Raw genomic sequence first — 17162 nt, 5'->3', positions numbered from 1 at the left:
TGGCATACCATCTTCAAATTTTGTTACCATTTTTATGGCTGCGGATCCTATGGGCCTTAACCATATGGATTCTAAATTGGAAAATGTGGTTACTAGTAGTAGAATGTTTACCTTGAAAAATGACAGTTGGGGTCTTACACTCTCCTTCTGAAGTTTTAGAAACCTCAGTTTTGGGGTGGAGGTGATGATTCTCTGCCATTTTCTGTGAGGTTTCAAGATCTCTTGGGTCCCAGAGAGCACCATGCCCAGATACTTTGCAGTGGGAAGCGGGGTATTTTCTAGTCTAGTTCACAGTAATGGGAGCACATTAATCTAGCCTTCTGATACTCTTTTTGGTCCATACTTTGTCATTTGAAATGTTCTTTATTTAACCTCTAAATGTTGTTTATGAATTTGATAAGCATACTATCTATATAGTAAAATGAATATATTGAATTAGAAATGAAACTTTTTGCCATTACATTAGAAATACCCTAAATTGAGTATAACCATTACTCACCTTTGATTCTGTCTTATGCTTGGGGTCATGACAGAATAGCAAATCAGGTGCTCTGTTAAAACCCAGATTTTTGGGACGCCTGGGTGGCTCAGTCGGTTAAGCATATGCCTTTGGCTTAGGTCATGATCCCAGGGTCCTGGGATCGAGTCCCACATTGGGCTTCTTCCTCAGCAAGGAGCCTGCTTCTCCCTCTGCCTGCAACTCCCCCTACTTGTACTTGCTCTCTCTCTCTCTCTGACAAATAAATTTTATTTATTTACTTGACAGAGAGACACAGCGAGAGAGGGAACACAAGCAGGGGGAATGGGAGAGGGAGAAGCAGGCTTCCCGCTGAGCAGGGAGCCTGATGCGGGGCTCCATCCCAGGACCCTGAGATCATGACCTGAGCTGAAGGCAGACGCTTAACCACTGAACCACCCAGGCGCCCCTAAATAAAATCTTAAAAAAAAATTTTTTTTTTTTGCATTTTATTCTAATATCAGATTAATCTGCTTTTATATTGAGAATTATAAAAAATTTACATGGGGTATTTTGTGAAACACTTGGCATAAGTTATAAGTTATTTAATGATTTCAGCAACTCTGGGAGGTAAGGATCACAAAAGTATTGTGTGCTCATTTTAAAGAATTTGGAACATATAGACAGGTACAAAGAAGTCTAATAATTCCATCCTCCAGAAATAACCACAACGAATATTTCCTTTCAGCTTTTTTGTATGCCCTCATGCAGTTTGGACCTAGTTTCTTTTCCCCTTAACCTTGTAGTATGACTATTGTTTTCAACTCATCTATATTAATAATCAGATTTATCATCACCAGTCATCTCTTACACCAATAGAGTGCCTTATGCTCTTAAACATTTTATACCTCCAGTGCCTCTTGAGTCTTATCACAGCACTGTGAGGTATCGGGGCGGGTGCCCCATGGTTCTATATGACAGATGAGGAAGTGAAACCCAGGAGGCTGGGTAACTTTCAGAGTCATACATCTTATGACCAAGCTGACCAAAAGATCCATCACTTCTAGTTTCAGTCTTGGTACTCTTTTTCATTGAGCAAATAAGAGCATGGCAGAGTAAGTACTCGTAGTCGGCTGAACGGCGGTCCCAAATATATATCCATGTCCCAATCCCTGGAACCTGTGACTGTTACCTTATCTGGCAAAAATGTAAATTAAGGATCTTCAGAGAAGGAATTTATCCTGCATTATCTGGGTGGGCCCTTAATGCAAGAGGCAGAAGGAGAATGGGCAGATAAAGAAGAAGAGGGGGCAGTACAACCATGGAGGCAGAGACTGGGATGATGCAGACATAAGCCAAAAAGCACCTGCAGCCATCAGAAGGTGGAAGAGGCAAAGAATGTTCCCAAGAGCATCTGGAGGGTATGCATCCTGGCTGATAACCTTGATTTCTGACTTTTGGCTGTCAGAATTGTGAGAGAATAAGTTTCTGTTGTTTTAAGTCACCAAATTGTAGTAATTATTTTATTTATTTGTTAGAGAACACAAGCGGGGGGCGGGGGAGGAGGAGTGGCAGACAGTGGGACAAGCAGGCTCCCTGCTCTATTTAACCAACTGCCACCCAGGCATCCCATAGTAATTTTTAAAAAAGACTTGTTTGTTTGAGCGAGAGAGAGAACGCGCTCTTGCGGGCATGAGCAGGGGAAGCAGGAGAGGGAGAGAGGATCTCCAGCAGATTCCCTGCGGAGCATGGAGCCCAAGTGTGTTGTATAAATGAAATAGCATAGTGGAACCAATCTGTGTTCAAATTCTGGACCTGCTGATTACTGGTTTAATTGCTCTATGCCTCCATTTCCCCATCTGCCTAATGGGGATGACATGGTAATCTTATAGGGTGGTTGTGTGGATAAATGAATTAATCCACATAAAGGTTGTTAATCAGCAACTCACATGTAGAGTTCATGTTTCCTATAATGTCATGCCTCATTGCCTTTTTTTTTTTTTTTAAGATTTTATTTATTTATTTGACAGAGAGGGGCAGCGAGAGAGGGAACACAAGCCGGGGGCGGGGGGTGGGAGAGGGAGAAGCAGACTCCCCGCTGAGCAGGGAGCCCGATGCGGGGCTCGATCCCGGGACCCTGGGATCATGACCTGAGCCGAAGGCAGATGCTCAATGGACTGAGCCACCCAGGCGCCCCGCCTCATTGCTGCTTATTCAAATATTTTTGTTTCACATTATTTGAAATTTCTTATATTAGAATTTAATTTTTAAAAATTGTCAATGGTTTTAATAGTAGTATCGAACCTCTAATATCAGAAGAATGCTGTGGTAACTTGGGAACCCAGACTGAGGAATGTCTGTGTGCGTATAGACGTTGTAAAATGGTCTCTCCACAAAGGAGCTGAGTGAAGTATGGAGGTGAAAACATACACATTATCATGCATGGTAATACATAGGGTAGGGAGTTGTGGAAATTCCAGTTATCACAAACTTCACTTACCAGCACTGTACTCTGAGAACTTGCCTTGTGAATGCCAGCTATGTATAAAATAAAAATTTGGACTACCTAAGGCTTTTTTTTTAAGACCTTGTGTCATTCAAAATAATTTTTTATAGCTCCCAATAATTGAAAAATTTGGAGACTATAATATTTCATTTTTTTTTTCAGTGTTTGAAAGATGTATGGTGATCCTGAAACCGTCAGATATGACAACTTCTAGCAACTTCAGGGGAAGTTTGTCTATACTCAGGCTGCAGTATTCTCAGCAAACATGATTGGACAGTGGGCTTTTGCCCTATCTTTTGGTAGAGTAAAAAATTTGAGCCAGTGAAGCCAAATCCTTGTAGCAAGCAGCATGCCTGGCTCCTTGCTGATTGCAAATAGGCATTTAAAATGTGAATTTGAAATTGGGTGACTCCATTACTTCCAGCTAACATGGCATCATTGGTGTTTCCTAAGTTTTAAGTCTTGGACAAAAAAAATACTAGTGTCTACCATCTCCATCAAGAACTCTGTTGTGGAAGCTTCATTTGTGTGTTTCCATTTTTCATTCTCCATCTCCCTGTCTTCTGCACAAGTGTGCCCTCTCACTAAGTAATTCAAGAATAAGGTCTTAGAATCCATAAGTCACAAACTTAAATAAAAATCGTATTTTCCCACTCTCTTGGCCCTCATGATGTCTTAAGAGTTAAACCAATGAAACTGCCTTTTAAAACACCTTGGGATAAATCAGAAGACCTCATGCACCCACCATCAAACACTCCTAGCTTCAAAGTTCCATCTTTTTTTCTCAGCAGGTACCATTGTAAATAAGAATGAACTAGGGGCCAAAATGCAAAACCAAAAATGAAGCAGCTATGTGTAGTTAGTAATTTCTAGTTTAAACTGTAACTGAACATTGTGGCTTCATATGTATTATTTTATATTGTACTTTTCCCATTACTGATGGTTTGGACTTTAATAAGAGAAATTCCATAGTTTTTAATATCGAAAATGAGAAATTTGAACAGTGTATTCTAGAAAGCAAGATACTAACTGAAGTGAATGCTTGTATATATTAAGATAGAGCCTTAAATTTTTCTCTCTAATGCCTTAACTGTCAAATAATTAAGACTTTTGAAAGCCTAGGATTGTAGTCAGCATGCTGGACCAAGCGGTAGACACTAAAGCCGTTATAGCAGTTACTGATACTGTCAGTGTTCAGCACTGTGTGTTTAGCTGTGTTTATGCTAAAAAGTGCAATATTAGACACTAGCTAGTTAGTACGGCTGTCTCCTACAACTCCAGAGAGGAAAACAGGATTTGATAAAGTGCACACGTGTCTTTAAGGTACCCCTGTTGTCCTTGGTTTGGATGCAATGCTCTGCAGATTCATGTGGCTGCTATTTTTATTTCCTTTGCGTTACTTTGATTAACACCTTGAACGGAGAGCCAAACATTCCCTCTTCCCGGGACCAGCCACGGCCCTCTAACTGCAGTAGGAAAAAAACCAAATACCGTTTGGTGTGAAAATTGGTGACACCTGGCACTTAAGATCAGAAAAAGAGTTGTTTATACTTGATGCCTTAAGATGCTGTCTGCCCAAAGCTCTGAAAGACTTTAAGAAAGTAATACCACACTACTACTGAGTTTTCGTAGAATTGTTACATTTGATAATAAAATCCACCTGTTTAATCTCAAAGTGTGTGTGCTTTTTTTATTCCTGGAAGAGTTGGGGTCATGGCGGGAGGGCATGGGTAAGCCATCTTTTTCCGAGGTGGTAGGGTTTTTTCTGTTTGCGATAAGGATTTGTAAAAGCCACCAAGGATAAATGCACTCCAGATATAGTTCAAACAACCACACTTTTTTTTTTTTAAGATTGATTTATTTGACAGCACAAGCAGGGGGAGTGGCAGGCAGAGAGGGAAGCAGGCTAACTGCTGAGCAGAGAGCCCGATGTGGGGCTTGATCCCAGGACCCTGAGATCATGACCTGAGTCAAAGGCAGACACTTACCCAACTGAGCCACCCAGGTTCCCCCAAACAACCATCCTTTAAAAACATAAATCACTGAAACTTTGATTTTGAAACGTTTAACTGTTAAAGCAGTCAGGTCATTTTGTCCTTGCATTTTATTACTGGTGCTCTACTTGACAATTTAAAAACCTAATGTAAGCCACAGAAAACTAAGAAGACGTAGCACTTTGTTTCTGAACCCCACACAGTCCTTTATTCCAATTACTCTTTCTTTGCCCATATGGAGTTGTGCAATATTCTCAAATCCAAATTCTTTCCAGTCTTCAGGCTACAGTCAAGTCTTGGCTGAGGTCTGCTATTTCAGAACTGTTGTGTATTGTCAGGATCACTTGACATACATAATCTTGTTACAGAGCTCAAGTGTATCAACTCTGAATTTAGATTACAACCTCACGGCAGGAAGTATACCTGTATTTCCCTCTGTCTAGCATATTTCCGTTCACTCCGCCCTTGTGAAGCATTCACAGGATAGGAAGTTGAGTTCACCTGGAAAGTTTTTCAGTCCCGGCGATTGCCAATGTCATTTAAAAAAATGGAGTCATTGCTTTCAGGTTTGTACTTCACCTTTGGGTGTCTCTGCCATCATCCACGAGGAGGTGGCAGAGTTCTCTAGGCAAGCTGAGATTCTGATCCACATTCTCTTGTCTCTGGCAGGCTTTTAACATTGCCCAGTCTATTCCCTGCCTTAACCAAAATGTTGCCTGTGCTAAACTTGTTTTTCTATTTACCTCCCTGAGATAGCACACATGTAGCTGATATTCCCATGGCAGATAAAAAATAGGATGTGGAGTAAGGGAAGGAAGAAAAAATGAGCACAAAGAAGACCAGAATATGTAAAAGACCTTAAAGGTCCATCTCTTAGGTTTATAGCTGATTACACAATTTCTCATCTCCCTACTTTCCCCAGCTATTGGGGACATAAAAGTAGAATGATGAACACTGCACCCTTTACCCAGCTTCAACAATGATGAACTCCAGGCCCATCTTGCTTTATATCCCTTTCCATTTTCCCCATTGTATTATTTTGAAGCAAATCCTTTGGGTCAAGTCTAAAATGGATCCTCCAAGGTGCTTGGCTGGCTCAGTAGGAAGAGCGTGGGACTCTTGATCTTGCGGTTGTGAGTTCGAGTCTCATTTTGGGTAGACGTTACTAAATAAATGGGGGGCACCTGGGTGGCTCAGTCGTTAAGCGTCTTCCTTCGGCTCAGGTCATGATCCCAAGGTCCTGGGATTGAGCCCTACATCGGGGTCCCTGCTCCGCGGGAAGCCTGCTTTTCTTCTCCCCCTCCCACTCCCCCTGCTTGTGTTCCCTCTCTCTCTGTCAAATAAATAAAATCTTTAAAAAAATATTGATCTCCAAATTTAAAATTAAGCCACTGTAGGAGGTGATGTTCTTGAGAAGAGAAGAATAGAACTGAACTGGTTGGCGGGGGGGCGGGGGGGCCGCCTGGATGGCTCAATTGGCTAAGCGACTGCCTTCGGCTCAGGTCATGATCCTGGAGTGCCGGGATCGAGTCCCACTTCGGGCTGGAGTCTGTCTCTCCCTCTGACCCTCCCCCCCCTCATGCGCTCTCTCTCATTCTCTCTCTCAAATAAATAAATAAAATCTTAAAAAAAAAACAAACGGGTGGGGATGCCTGGGTGGCACAGTTGGTTAAGTGTCTGACTTAGGCTCAGGTCATGATCTTGGGGTCTGGGATCAAGACTTGTGTGGAGCCCCATGCAGAGTCCTGTGTCAGGCTCTGTGCTCAGTGGAGTTGGCTTCCCCCTCTCCTTCTGCCCCTGCCCCTGCCCCTGCTCATGCACGCGTGTTCTCTCTCTCAAAGAGATAAATAAAATCTTAAAAAAAAACAAAAACAAAAACTGGGGATGCCCGAGTGGCTCAGTTGGTTAAGCCTCTGCCTTCTGCTCAGGTCATGATCCCAGGACCCTAGGATGGAGCCCCACATTGGACTTCTTGCTCAGCGGGGAGCCTGCTTCTCCTCTGCCTGCTGCTCCCCCTGCTTGTGCGCTCTCTCTCTCTCTCCGTCTCTGACAAATAAATAAACTTTGAAGACCAGAAGGCCACCAGGATGAAATTTGGAAATAAGAGCACTGCGTGGGAGCCTTAAGGAGAAAACCGTTTTTCTACATTTTTACTGCTCCGTTTGTGTTGAGTGAGATAGTAAAAGCCAAGATACCAAAGTGTTGGCCTAGGGAAAAAAGGTTCAGAAGCAAATTACTTGACTTGCCCCAATCTCAGACCTAAATTTTGTCCTTATTTCATTGTAGTTCAATACAATTCCATTATATGGGATGTGGAGGGATATTTGGAGCCAAAAACCAAGCTGGAACTCATTACATGGGAAGAATATACTGTAAACTACAACAAAACAAGCACTGAGAACGTGTATGTCCAACAATAATAAGCATTATATTGGTTAAATGAATCTTCATAACAACCTATTATAGTAGGTACTGCTATTATGATAGACTAGGAAATGGTCAAGTAAAACTTCACATTGCACAGAAAGTAAAGGAAGGGATGTGGAAAATTAGATTTGGAGACTGGATGACGTGGTTAATACTCTCATAGCTGCTCCCTTATCCGCTTTGGCTCTTTTTCCGAGCCCAGCACAAATTGTTTCGTTGTTTATAGTGTCACAAAGTTGGGCTCCAGAGTATTCCTTGAGTCTGTCTTTCTACTTTATTGCCAGCATGCCACTAATTCAGCACCTGAATTATTCAGTAGCTGCATATTGTTGCTGTTCTGAAAGTGAATGTAGATAAATGAGTAACAAAGCTTCTGGTTACACACTTGAATTTGAGGCAGTGTTTTATAACCGCAACCTGTATGATAGTAGAATTAAACACCAAAAACAGGGGTGCCTGGGTGGCTCAGTTGGTTAGTGTCTGGCTTCCACTCAGGTCGTGATCCCAGGATTTGATGCTCTGCGGGAAGCCTGCTTCTCCCCCTCCCACTGCTGCTCCCCCTGCTTGTACTCTGTCAAATAAATAAATAAATAAAATATTTAAACACCAAAAACAGGGGTGCCTGGGTGGCTTAGTCATTAAGCATCTGCCTTCAGCTCAGGTCATGATCCCGGGGTCCTTGGATCGAGCCCCGCATCGGGCTCCCTGCTCTGTGGGAGGCCTGCTTCTCCCTCTTCCACTCCTCTGCTTGTGTTCCCTCTCTCTGTGTGTCAAATGAATAAATAAAATCTTAAAAAAAAAAACACCAAAAACACATTTTAAAAAATTAATGGAGGGGCGCCTGGGTGGCTCAGTTGGTTAAGTGTCCAACTCTTGATTTTGGCTCAGGTCATGATCTCATGGATTGTGAGATTGAGCCCCAAGATGGGCTCTGTGCTGAGCGTGGAGTCTGCTTGAGATTCTCTCTCCCTCTCTCTCTCTAAAATAAATAAAAAATTTTAAAATTTTTAAAAAATCAATGTGAGGGGTGCTTGAGTGGCTCAGTCGTTAAGCGTCTGCCTTCAGCTCAGGTCGTGATCCCGGGGTCCTGGGATCGAGCCCCACATCGGGCTCCCTGCTCGGCGGGAAGCCTGCTTCTCCCTCTCCCACTCCCCCTGCTTGTGTTCTCTCTCTCGCTGCCTCTCTCTTCAAATAAATAAATAAAATCCTTTTTAAAAAGTCAATGTGAATCGCTTCTCAGCCTTTTGGCTAAGATCAGGAGTAGTATCTGTTCCCATCAGTTTAATATCTGATATGTCTTCTATCCAAGGACAATATATTAAATGGACTTTTGGAGTAGGGAGACTACAGGAGTTTGCTCTGTCCACTCCACACATCAACCTGGTATTGCAGTACTTCCAGGAACGGTGCACCTGCCTCCAAGGCAACAGTAGAAAAAATAAATCAATGTGAAATTCTCAGCTTATTCTGCTTCTAGCCCCCCTGGTGATTCATCCTTTCCTGCCTGATGGTATTTCTCACAGTTCCTTCCTCAGCTACCTTTTCCTTCTATTCATTCTCTGGGCAAACTCATTTTCTTCCACACTCTTCTGTGGAGCTACAGACTTCTGTATCCAACACTATAATGGACATTTCCATCTGGACATCTCCCCTGGCAATTCAAATTCGACATGCTTAAAACAGAACTTCTCTCTCTATGATCTCCATGATCTGCTACTCCTGTATTCTTTTTACTTCAGGAAGCAGTGCCGCATACCACTGGATGCCAAAGTTAAGAAAGTCATTCTTTAACTTCCTCTTTCACGCATTTTTGCCTCAATACTGCACTCCATGTATCAAATTCTGCTTTCTTCTATTGCCGAAATGCTTTTTAGAAAACCTTTTTAAATGACCACAGATCTGATTATATGTTCTTTAAAGATTTTATTTATTTATTTGAGAGAGCAAGAGAGAGAGTGTGAGTGGTGGGGGGTGGAGGGGAATGGCAGGGGGAGGGATAGAGGGAGAGACAGAGGATTTCAAGCAGATTCTGCACTGAGCACGGAGCCCAACATGAACTGAAATAGAGTCAGACACCTACCAGCTGAGCCACCCAGGAGCCCCCAATTACATGTTCTTTAAAAAAAAAAAAAGAGAAGCAGTAATTGAGGTATGACTGAGATATGAAAAGCTGCCCATATTTAACATATACAAACTTGATGAACTTGGAGTTAAGTATACACAGGTGAAACCATAACCACAATCCATGCCACAAATATCCATCCCCTCCAAAAGTTTCCTCCCGGCCTCTTTATTTTTCAATGTGTGTGATAATAACACACATAATGATTACATGTTCTTAAAAATCTTCTGATTGAAGGTTCCCATTTGCTGTAGGAAAAAACCCACACATGTATGGCTGAATGATTATTGCATGGGCTGAGCATTTTTCAAGGCACTCGTTTCGTGTGCTACATTTTGTTGTACTTTTTCTAATTCTTTGCCATCTTTGTCTGAAACAATTTTTTCCCCTCTTACTCCTCTCTTCACTAACTGCCACTCAGAAATAGTTTTCTGAGGAGGGTGTTTCCTGATTCACTGAGATCTCCCTGTAACCAGCTCCCCATACATCGTAACTTTCATCAGAGCAGTGTGTATCTTCTTCCCAACTTCCTTAGTGACTAGCTTGTGCTTGGGATATATATACAATAACTGTTTGTTGAATGAACAAGTTTATGTTCATTCCTGAAGGTGAAAACTAAAGTGATTCTTAAAAAAAAAAGTAATTACATACAGCTTTAAGAATTTTTATAAATTTAAATGTTGCTAAACAGCAAAAATTGTTTTTCTTTAGTACCATTAAAAATCTTAAAATGAGGGGCGCCTGGGTGGCTCAGTCTGTTAGGCAGCTGCCTTTGGCTGGAGTCATGATCTCAGGGTCCTGGGATCCAGCCACACACGGAGCTCCCTGCTCAGCGGGGAGTCTGCTTCTCCCTCTGCGCCCCCCCAACCCCTGCTCATGCTGTCTCTCAAATAAATAAAAATCTTTTTAATATGTTAAAATGTATTAATTGAGTTATTAATGGTATGCTTTTTATATTGGAGTACATATCCAAAGAGAGAGTTTGGTATAAAATTTACCTACACTTGATGATTTCGGCTGCTTCTGCCATCTACTGGACATGTAGTGCTGCTGGCTCAGCAGAATCCTAGTCTCAGCCAGAGTGTTTATCTAAGACTGCAATAAGATTCTAAAAATTTATCTATATTTAAGTCATGGGATAATTGATGTGGTTTTTTTTACTGTATTTAAAAAATAAATGTCATGCCAATTCCCTCTATTACATATTACATAAATTGTTATATTGCTAAGTCATAATTTCGGTGGGAAACAATCTTCCCCCCCAAAATCGTTATGCTCTTTTGGTTTTAAGATCCCTATAATTTGGAAGTGTGATTAGTTCTCCACACGGCAGGTCTAGATATGCCTGATAAATCATCTGCACTGGCTGTTTGAGAAGTAGTTCAGTGGTAGCTCCAAGGCTGCACTAGGCCAAACCAGGTCTGGCCTGAGCCCTTGATAGCCCAGCAAAACAGCAGAAACAACTTCATGTGTTGGGGCTTTAGAGTGACAGATTTTGTTTCTAAATTAGTGCAATTGAAGTACTCAGAGTCCACCTACTATCTAACTGCCTTCATCATAAGAAAGAATTTAATCTGTTAATTACATGTTCCCAGAAGGCCTGAAAGCAATCAATGCTAGGTGGCTTTGAATGGGGTAGTCTCAATCCATATAAATGGAACTGCCAGAGTTAGCAAAAACAAAACACCAAGCCAAACTGAAGAAAAAAACCAAATACTCAATTAAATGGGAATTTCAGACAAACAACAGATAATTTTTAGTATTAAATATGGCTCAATATTACATGGGACATAGTTACACTAAAGTGTTCTGTTTTTTATCTGGCAACTCTAATATAATCCATTTTCACAAATATTTAGAGGGCTTACTATCTGAAAGAAGAGAGGAAAGAATCTTGGTACAAAGTCAGCAACCTGTGTCTACTAAAATAGAAGCTTTGCTGGGAAAATCTCAATAATAGACCACTAAGTTCCAATAATGTTTTGCTTTTTTTTTGTTAAGATTTTATTTGAGAGAGAGAGTGAGCGAGAGAGAGAGAGAGAGCAGGAGTGGGAAGAGGTAGAGGGAGAAGAAGAAGCAGACTCTCCGCTGAGCAGGGAACCCCATGCCGGGCTCGATCCTAGGACCCTCAGGATCATGACCTGAGCCGAAGGCAGCCACTCAACCGACGAGCCACCCAGACACCCCTGTTTTGCTTTTATTAATGAGCATTGTTTCATACGACCAATTTGGTCAAAAATCTCTTCCTAGAGGAGTTTTAACTCTAGAAAAAACTGAACTTTAGAAAATCTAAGATGTCTAATATGTCCAATTAAAAAATATTTAAATAGAACACACATTTTTAAAAAAGATTGTACCTATTTGGGAGAGAGGGAGAGAGAGCACAAGCAGGGGGAAGAGGGCCCCCAACATGGGGCTCAATATTGGGGCTGGATCCCAGGACCCTGGGATCATGACCTGAGCCAAAGGCAGATGCTTGACAGAGCCACCCAGATACCCCTAAATAGAACATACATTGTTTAATGTATCCCACGTGGGAGGATTATACATTTCACAGTTTGACCCTGTTAGTTTGTATGATTGTCACCCTCCCAGTCAGTGGAAAAGGACAGCAAGTCCTTATGATGAGTGACAATAGGGCAAATGTATTCAGGAGGCATGGAAGCTCAGTTTCAAACAATGAGGAACAAGTGAGGCCAGCTTGAGAAGCAACTCTGGGAGCAACTGACAGTATAAACCTTGATCCCTCTTCTAAAGAAAAGGCACAGGGAAAAAATCTCATATTGATCCAAAATCACAATCAGAATTAGTGAACAAAATAGCTTCAAATCAAGGGATAGGGGCGCCTGTGTGCCTCGTTCCTTAAGCGTCTGCCTTCGGCTCAGGTCATGGTCCCAGGGTCCTGGGATCGAGCCCTGCATTGGGCTCCCTGCTCAGCCGGAAGCCTGCTTCTCCCTCTCCCACTCTCCCTGCTTGTGTTCCTTCTTTCATTGTGTCTCTCTCTGTCAAATAAATAAATAATATTTTTAAAAAAAATCACGGGATAGTTCTCATGGATAGTGCAGAATACACGATTTATGTTGGTCTTCTAAGTCCCACCTACAGCTGATACTAGCTATTAACTTTTAAGTCACTTCTCAAAATATTTGTCTATAATGTGTTTTCAAAGACTTGAAAGTATGAGGATCAAACATGACCAAAATACAAGCCAGAATATAATGGCAGTAAGGGTGTTACATGTTTTCAAAAACAAATTGATCGCATTTGGTTCGGACTTCACAAAAGAGATGGTGTCTGAGAATAATATAAATATGTTGTTAACCAATGGATAACCAAGGCTTTATTACATAATAAAGATAAAATAAAATTCCATGTCTTTAATAGGAGAAAAGATGAACTGATGCAAAGATTTACTAATTCTGTTCTGTTACTAAGATGAAACATTTGATAGAAGGATGTTTTTGAAATAGGCTTTGCCTGTATTTTTTTTTTTTTTTTTTTTTTGGTTTCAAGTAGGTAAGTCCTCAGGGGCTTTTATTTTATATTCTTCTCATATCTTGGCAGCATACTATACTTGGCATACAAAAAGCACATGATTAATTTCAAGATAGGAACCTCAGGAATCATCTTCAACTCATCGTGTATCACATCCAATTTGTCATCAGGTGCTGTAGATTTTATCTCCAGCATCCTTTGAGTCCATTCTCCTTGAACATTTCCATGACCTTATTCCAAGTCTTTATTCCTTACCCAGTTTACTACAATAGCCTCCTAAGCTCCATTTCCATGACTTAATTTCTTAAAACAAAGAACATTTTATATCACTCCCTAAACATATCCATTGCATAGAGAAGGGATCCTCAAACTTCCAGAGGTAGCAGAAAATCATACGGTTTCTTTGAGAGCATATTGTAAATGAAAGAGCATTTGAGAAAATGAGAGGTCTTTAGGTCAAGGTGAGGCAAAAGGCAATGAAAGGACCCTTCAAATTTTGGACTGGAAACTAGCAGTCCATTATTGCAGTGGTAAAATAATCAAGTTATCATCAGAAGTGATCTTTGGACCATGCATCCACTACTCATGCCCGCTGCCATCTGGAAGCAGCTGGCATTAGAGAATTATGGATTGACCTACTGAAAACTCAGGTATAATGCCTGCTGCAAGGCAACATCTTGAGCACTTAGGGTTCTATCTTTTGGGATTATGTATATGTTTTGGAAAAAATGGCCTATTTCTCTCAGAGCAAAATGAGAGATTGGGGGGAAACAGAATGTTCCATTCTCATTATCCTTTGTGGAAGTTTCAGGATTCAAGGGAAGAACAATGTTTCTACTACGGAACACAATCATGATTCCACTGATTTCTATCTAAAGGTTGAATAATGATTCTTCTTTCATAATTCTGTTTCAGTTTAAGAGGCTATTTTTCCTCTCTACCCACTACTGTTTAGAGCAGGCACATTTGCAATTAAGCCCATCATCACCTTGAGGTGATTACGAAGGAACTGTAAGAGGAAAAGGCATCACTTTAAGACTCTTGACTTGGAAAACAGTGGCCCTCGGTGGCCACTGTATTGTTCCCCATGAAGTGGAGCTCTTGCAGTTAAGGTCATCTGGTAAGGAGGAACTCTGCTATCTGCTCCCCATTACCCTGGGTCCTGCCATATCTTGCGGTTTTCAAGGTCCTTACAGTCTGGTCTCTGCGTTGATCCGGGTCTTTTCTGGTCTACTGGCAAACTCCACCATGTTTCTAACTCCTGGCCCAGTGTTGTTTAAGGGCAAGACATATTTACAGGCAGTCAAAGACATAAAAAGAGTTCCTGGAACTGTTTTTGCACAGCACTGAAAAGCGATAGCTTCTCTCCAAATATCCTAACGTGACAAAGGTGCTACTAGGAGAATCTTGCTGTCTGCTAAGAATGGGACATCCATAATTACCCGATGACTTCAGTGACTTCAGTGAGTTCTTGTGCTTTTTTCTCTCACTCCAAAATGAGCATTTTGGGGGCACCTGGGTGGCTCAGTCGGTTAAGCGGCTGTCTTCGGCTGGGGTCATGATCCCAGGGTCCTGAGATCGAGCCCCGCATTGGGCTCCTTGCCCAGCGGGGAGCCTGCTTCTCCCTCTCCCTCTGCCTGCCGCTCCCCCTGCCTGTGCTCTCTCTCTCTCTCTCTCTGTAAAATAAATAATCTTAAAAAATAAAATAAAATGAGCATTTTGTCTGTTCCTAAATCTACTTCTGAATATTGTCGGAGGAAATTTCCTGGTATTTGTTGGAGAATGCCCGAGGTAACACAAGCTAGGGTAGAAACAGTGCAACAAGTTGAAACTATGTTCCGCTCCTATGGAATATCTAAATGCATCCCGCTCCCCGCATTGACCATAGTATTACTGTTTCTTTAAATAATAACATGAAATGCAAATGTATGTGTTTAACCAGTTTGGGTAGTTATGAACTCTTAAGTTCCAAGTAGAAGCTTCTGTTTTGTAATGATCTTGTACTCTAAAGTGGCCTACGAAACCAAAGCGCCCACCCAGAGCATTTTGCGGCTCTCCTGAAATCGCCAAGCACGCAGGCACCGAGAGGAGTTCGGAGCCGCGGGCTCCAGCTCAGGCTTGCGCCGGCTTCGTCACTCACACCTCGCTGGACCTCAGCTTCCTTTCCGTCACATGGGGCGCGGATGGGGTTTGGATCTGGAAGATGACACTGATGCTATTCTCTGACTGAGTCGAACGACAAAAGCCGCGGAGGGGCCGCTGGACTCCCAGCTTTCGGAAGGGCGGGGCGAAAGGGAGAGGCGGCCCGGAGCCCGGCGGAGGAGGCCGGCAGCGCCGGCCGTGGGCGGTGCCACCCGCGTCGTCCAGTCTCCTTCCTGCCCGCGCAGGCCGAGGCGCGCCCGCAAAACGCTCCGGCAGCCCTCCGCTGCCGGCTCCCTGGTTCCTGGGCCGCCGGGCGGGACGTGGTTGGCGGCGACACCGGAGGGGGAAGGGTCAGGAAGTGGGGGCGCGGCGGCCGGGAGCGGTCTTGGGGCTGCTGAGGGGTTCGCGACGCGGAGGGCCAGAGACTCCGGGCCGCGCGGGACCCGGAGGGGAGCCCGGGCCTCCGCGGAGACGATGGCTGAGGAAGAAGGTGAGGGCCCCGGGGTCCAGCGCGCCAACTGTCGCCCGGGATCTCGGGAAAGAGGGGCGGGGGCGCGAGGGGCCCAGAGGCCTGGGCTGCGGGCGGTCAGTGGCCGCGGCTGCGCGCGGGGTGGCTGCGTCGGGGCCGGGAAGGAGCGGGGCGGCGGCGGCGCGGGGACATTTAGGAGCGGAGTGAATGGCCCGAAGTTTTGTCCGCCCGCCTCAGTGGGAAGCAAAGGTGGAGCTCAAAGTTGGGAATGGGGTAGGGAGAGAAAAAGCTCTGTGTGTGTGTGTGTGTGTGTGTGTGTGTGTGTGTGTGGCGGGGGGAGGGGGTACTGTTTGAGGGGGAGGGCTACTAGCAGACAATTAATGGGGTGGGGGCTTAGAAGATGGAGGCTTAGGTACTGAGTGCATATTTGAAAGTGATAGTGTTTAACCAAACGCTCCTCATTCTGAGTGCCTTCTTCAGAGGTCTGTGGATACCGACAAATACAAAGTCACGGGGGCGGGGGGCGGGGGAGAAGCCTCACGCCGCGGCTGTAGAAAGAGGCAGGGATTTGGGGGAAACAGGTGAATTGGGAGGGGAAACGGAAGAAGGCCCGTTCATTTATAGGTTAGGGGGAGATGGCAAAGGGTTGAGGGATGTAAGTAGTTTGGGAGGATTAGGAAGCCAGGTTTGAGCGTGAAAGTGGGTGGGCTTAGAGAAATCTTCCCATGCCCCCACAGAGCCAATGCTAAGAAAATTAATCTCTTCAGTAGTATTTATTCATAGAAAATGATAGGTACGGGAGAAAAATGGGGAATTAGAGGAACTTATTAGCTAGCGATAGATATTACAGGAAACATTCATGGCAGGCATAATAACTTCATGATACCCCTGCTAGTTTCAGGAACAGGTATATATGATGGTGTCGCTTGACAGAGCAGTTAGATTTTGCATTCTGGTGGGAAATAGAACTTTTTACCTTCTTGAGTGCAGTTGTGAATGTGATCTCACTTAGATTTAATCCTTATTGAACCAAGAATGCAAGGAGGGAATTTCAAGAATTCAGTGGAAAGCAATTTATTTTTATTTATTTATTTTAAGATTTTATTTATTTGACAGAGAGAGACACAGCGAGAGAGGGAACCCAAGCAGGGGGAGTGGGAGAGGGAGAAGCAGGTTTCCAGCGGAGCGAGGAGCCCGATGTGGGGCTCGATCCCAGGACCCTGGGATCACGACCTGAGCTGAAGGCAGACACTTAACGACTGAGCCACCCAGGCGTCCCGAAAGCAATTTTTAAACAATTGTTTTCTGCTCTTTGGCTTGCTGCTTGTCCCTATGCTCACACTGGCTTCATATTTGCCTCTTCTTTCTTGAGTTTTCAGAGTGTTAAAGCTGATCTAAATTTAAGACAGTCTACCAAAAACAACGTCAAAAACAACGTCAAAACCGATGGCTATTTGTAGTTGGTGAGGAAGAATGTAATTCCATTTGTTACCTTGGTTTTATCTTTGGTGGCAGTAGTTTAAAAGATTTCTTGATATTTTTTCCTTTTC

General features: G+C 43.3%; 2 protein-coding genes and 1 non-coding gene across 3 annotated transcripts in view; all 3 read left to right on the top strand.

Annotated features, from left to right (window-relative positions):
- Nucleotides 1-3146, top strand: part of ESRP1 (epithelial splicing regulatory protein 1) — a 54079-nt gene extending 50933 nt beyond the window's left edge. The window contains exon 15 of the mRNA XM_028111210.2: nucleotides 3126-3146. Within this exon, the coding sequence (XP_027967011.1) occupies nucleotides 3126-3146 (21 nt within the window). The remainder of the gene's footprint in view (nucleotides 1-3125) is intronic.
- A 5466-nt stretch (nucleotides 3147-8612) lies between these two features.
- Nucleotides 8613-8801, top strand: LOC114216972 (U2 spliceosomal RNA). Its single transcript, XR_003610890.1, has one exon. It is a non-coding gene; the product is annotated as a U2 spliceosomal RNA (small nuclear RNA).
- Nucleotides 8802-15415: 6614 nt separating this feature from the next.
- DPY19L4 (dpy-19 like 4) overlaps nucleotides 15416-17162 on the top strand; it is a 62934-nt gene continuing 61187 nt past the window's right edge. The window contains exon 1 of the mRNA XM_028110574.2: nucleotides 15416-15633. Coding sequence (XP_027966375.1) covers nucleotides 15618-15633 — 16 coding nt within the window. The 5' untranslated portion in view covers nucleotides 15416-15617. The remainder of the gene's footprint in view (nucleotides 15634-17162) is intronic.

This window comes from Eumetopias jubatus, unplaced genomic scaffold, assembly GCF_037043125.1.
Source record: "Eumetopias jubatus isolate StellerSeaLion01/CBP00866 unplaced genomic scaffold, mEumJub1_p1.0 scaffold_4, whole genome shotgun sequence".
In the NCBI taxonomy this organism is placed as follows: domain Eukaryota; kingdom Metazoa; phylum Chordata; class Mammalia; order Carnivora; family Otariidae; genus Eumetopias; species Eumetopias jubatus.
Note: the sequence above shows the minus strand (reverse complement) of the source record. Positions and strands in the feature narration are given on the sequence as shown.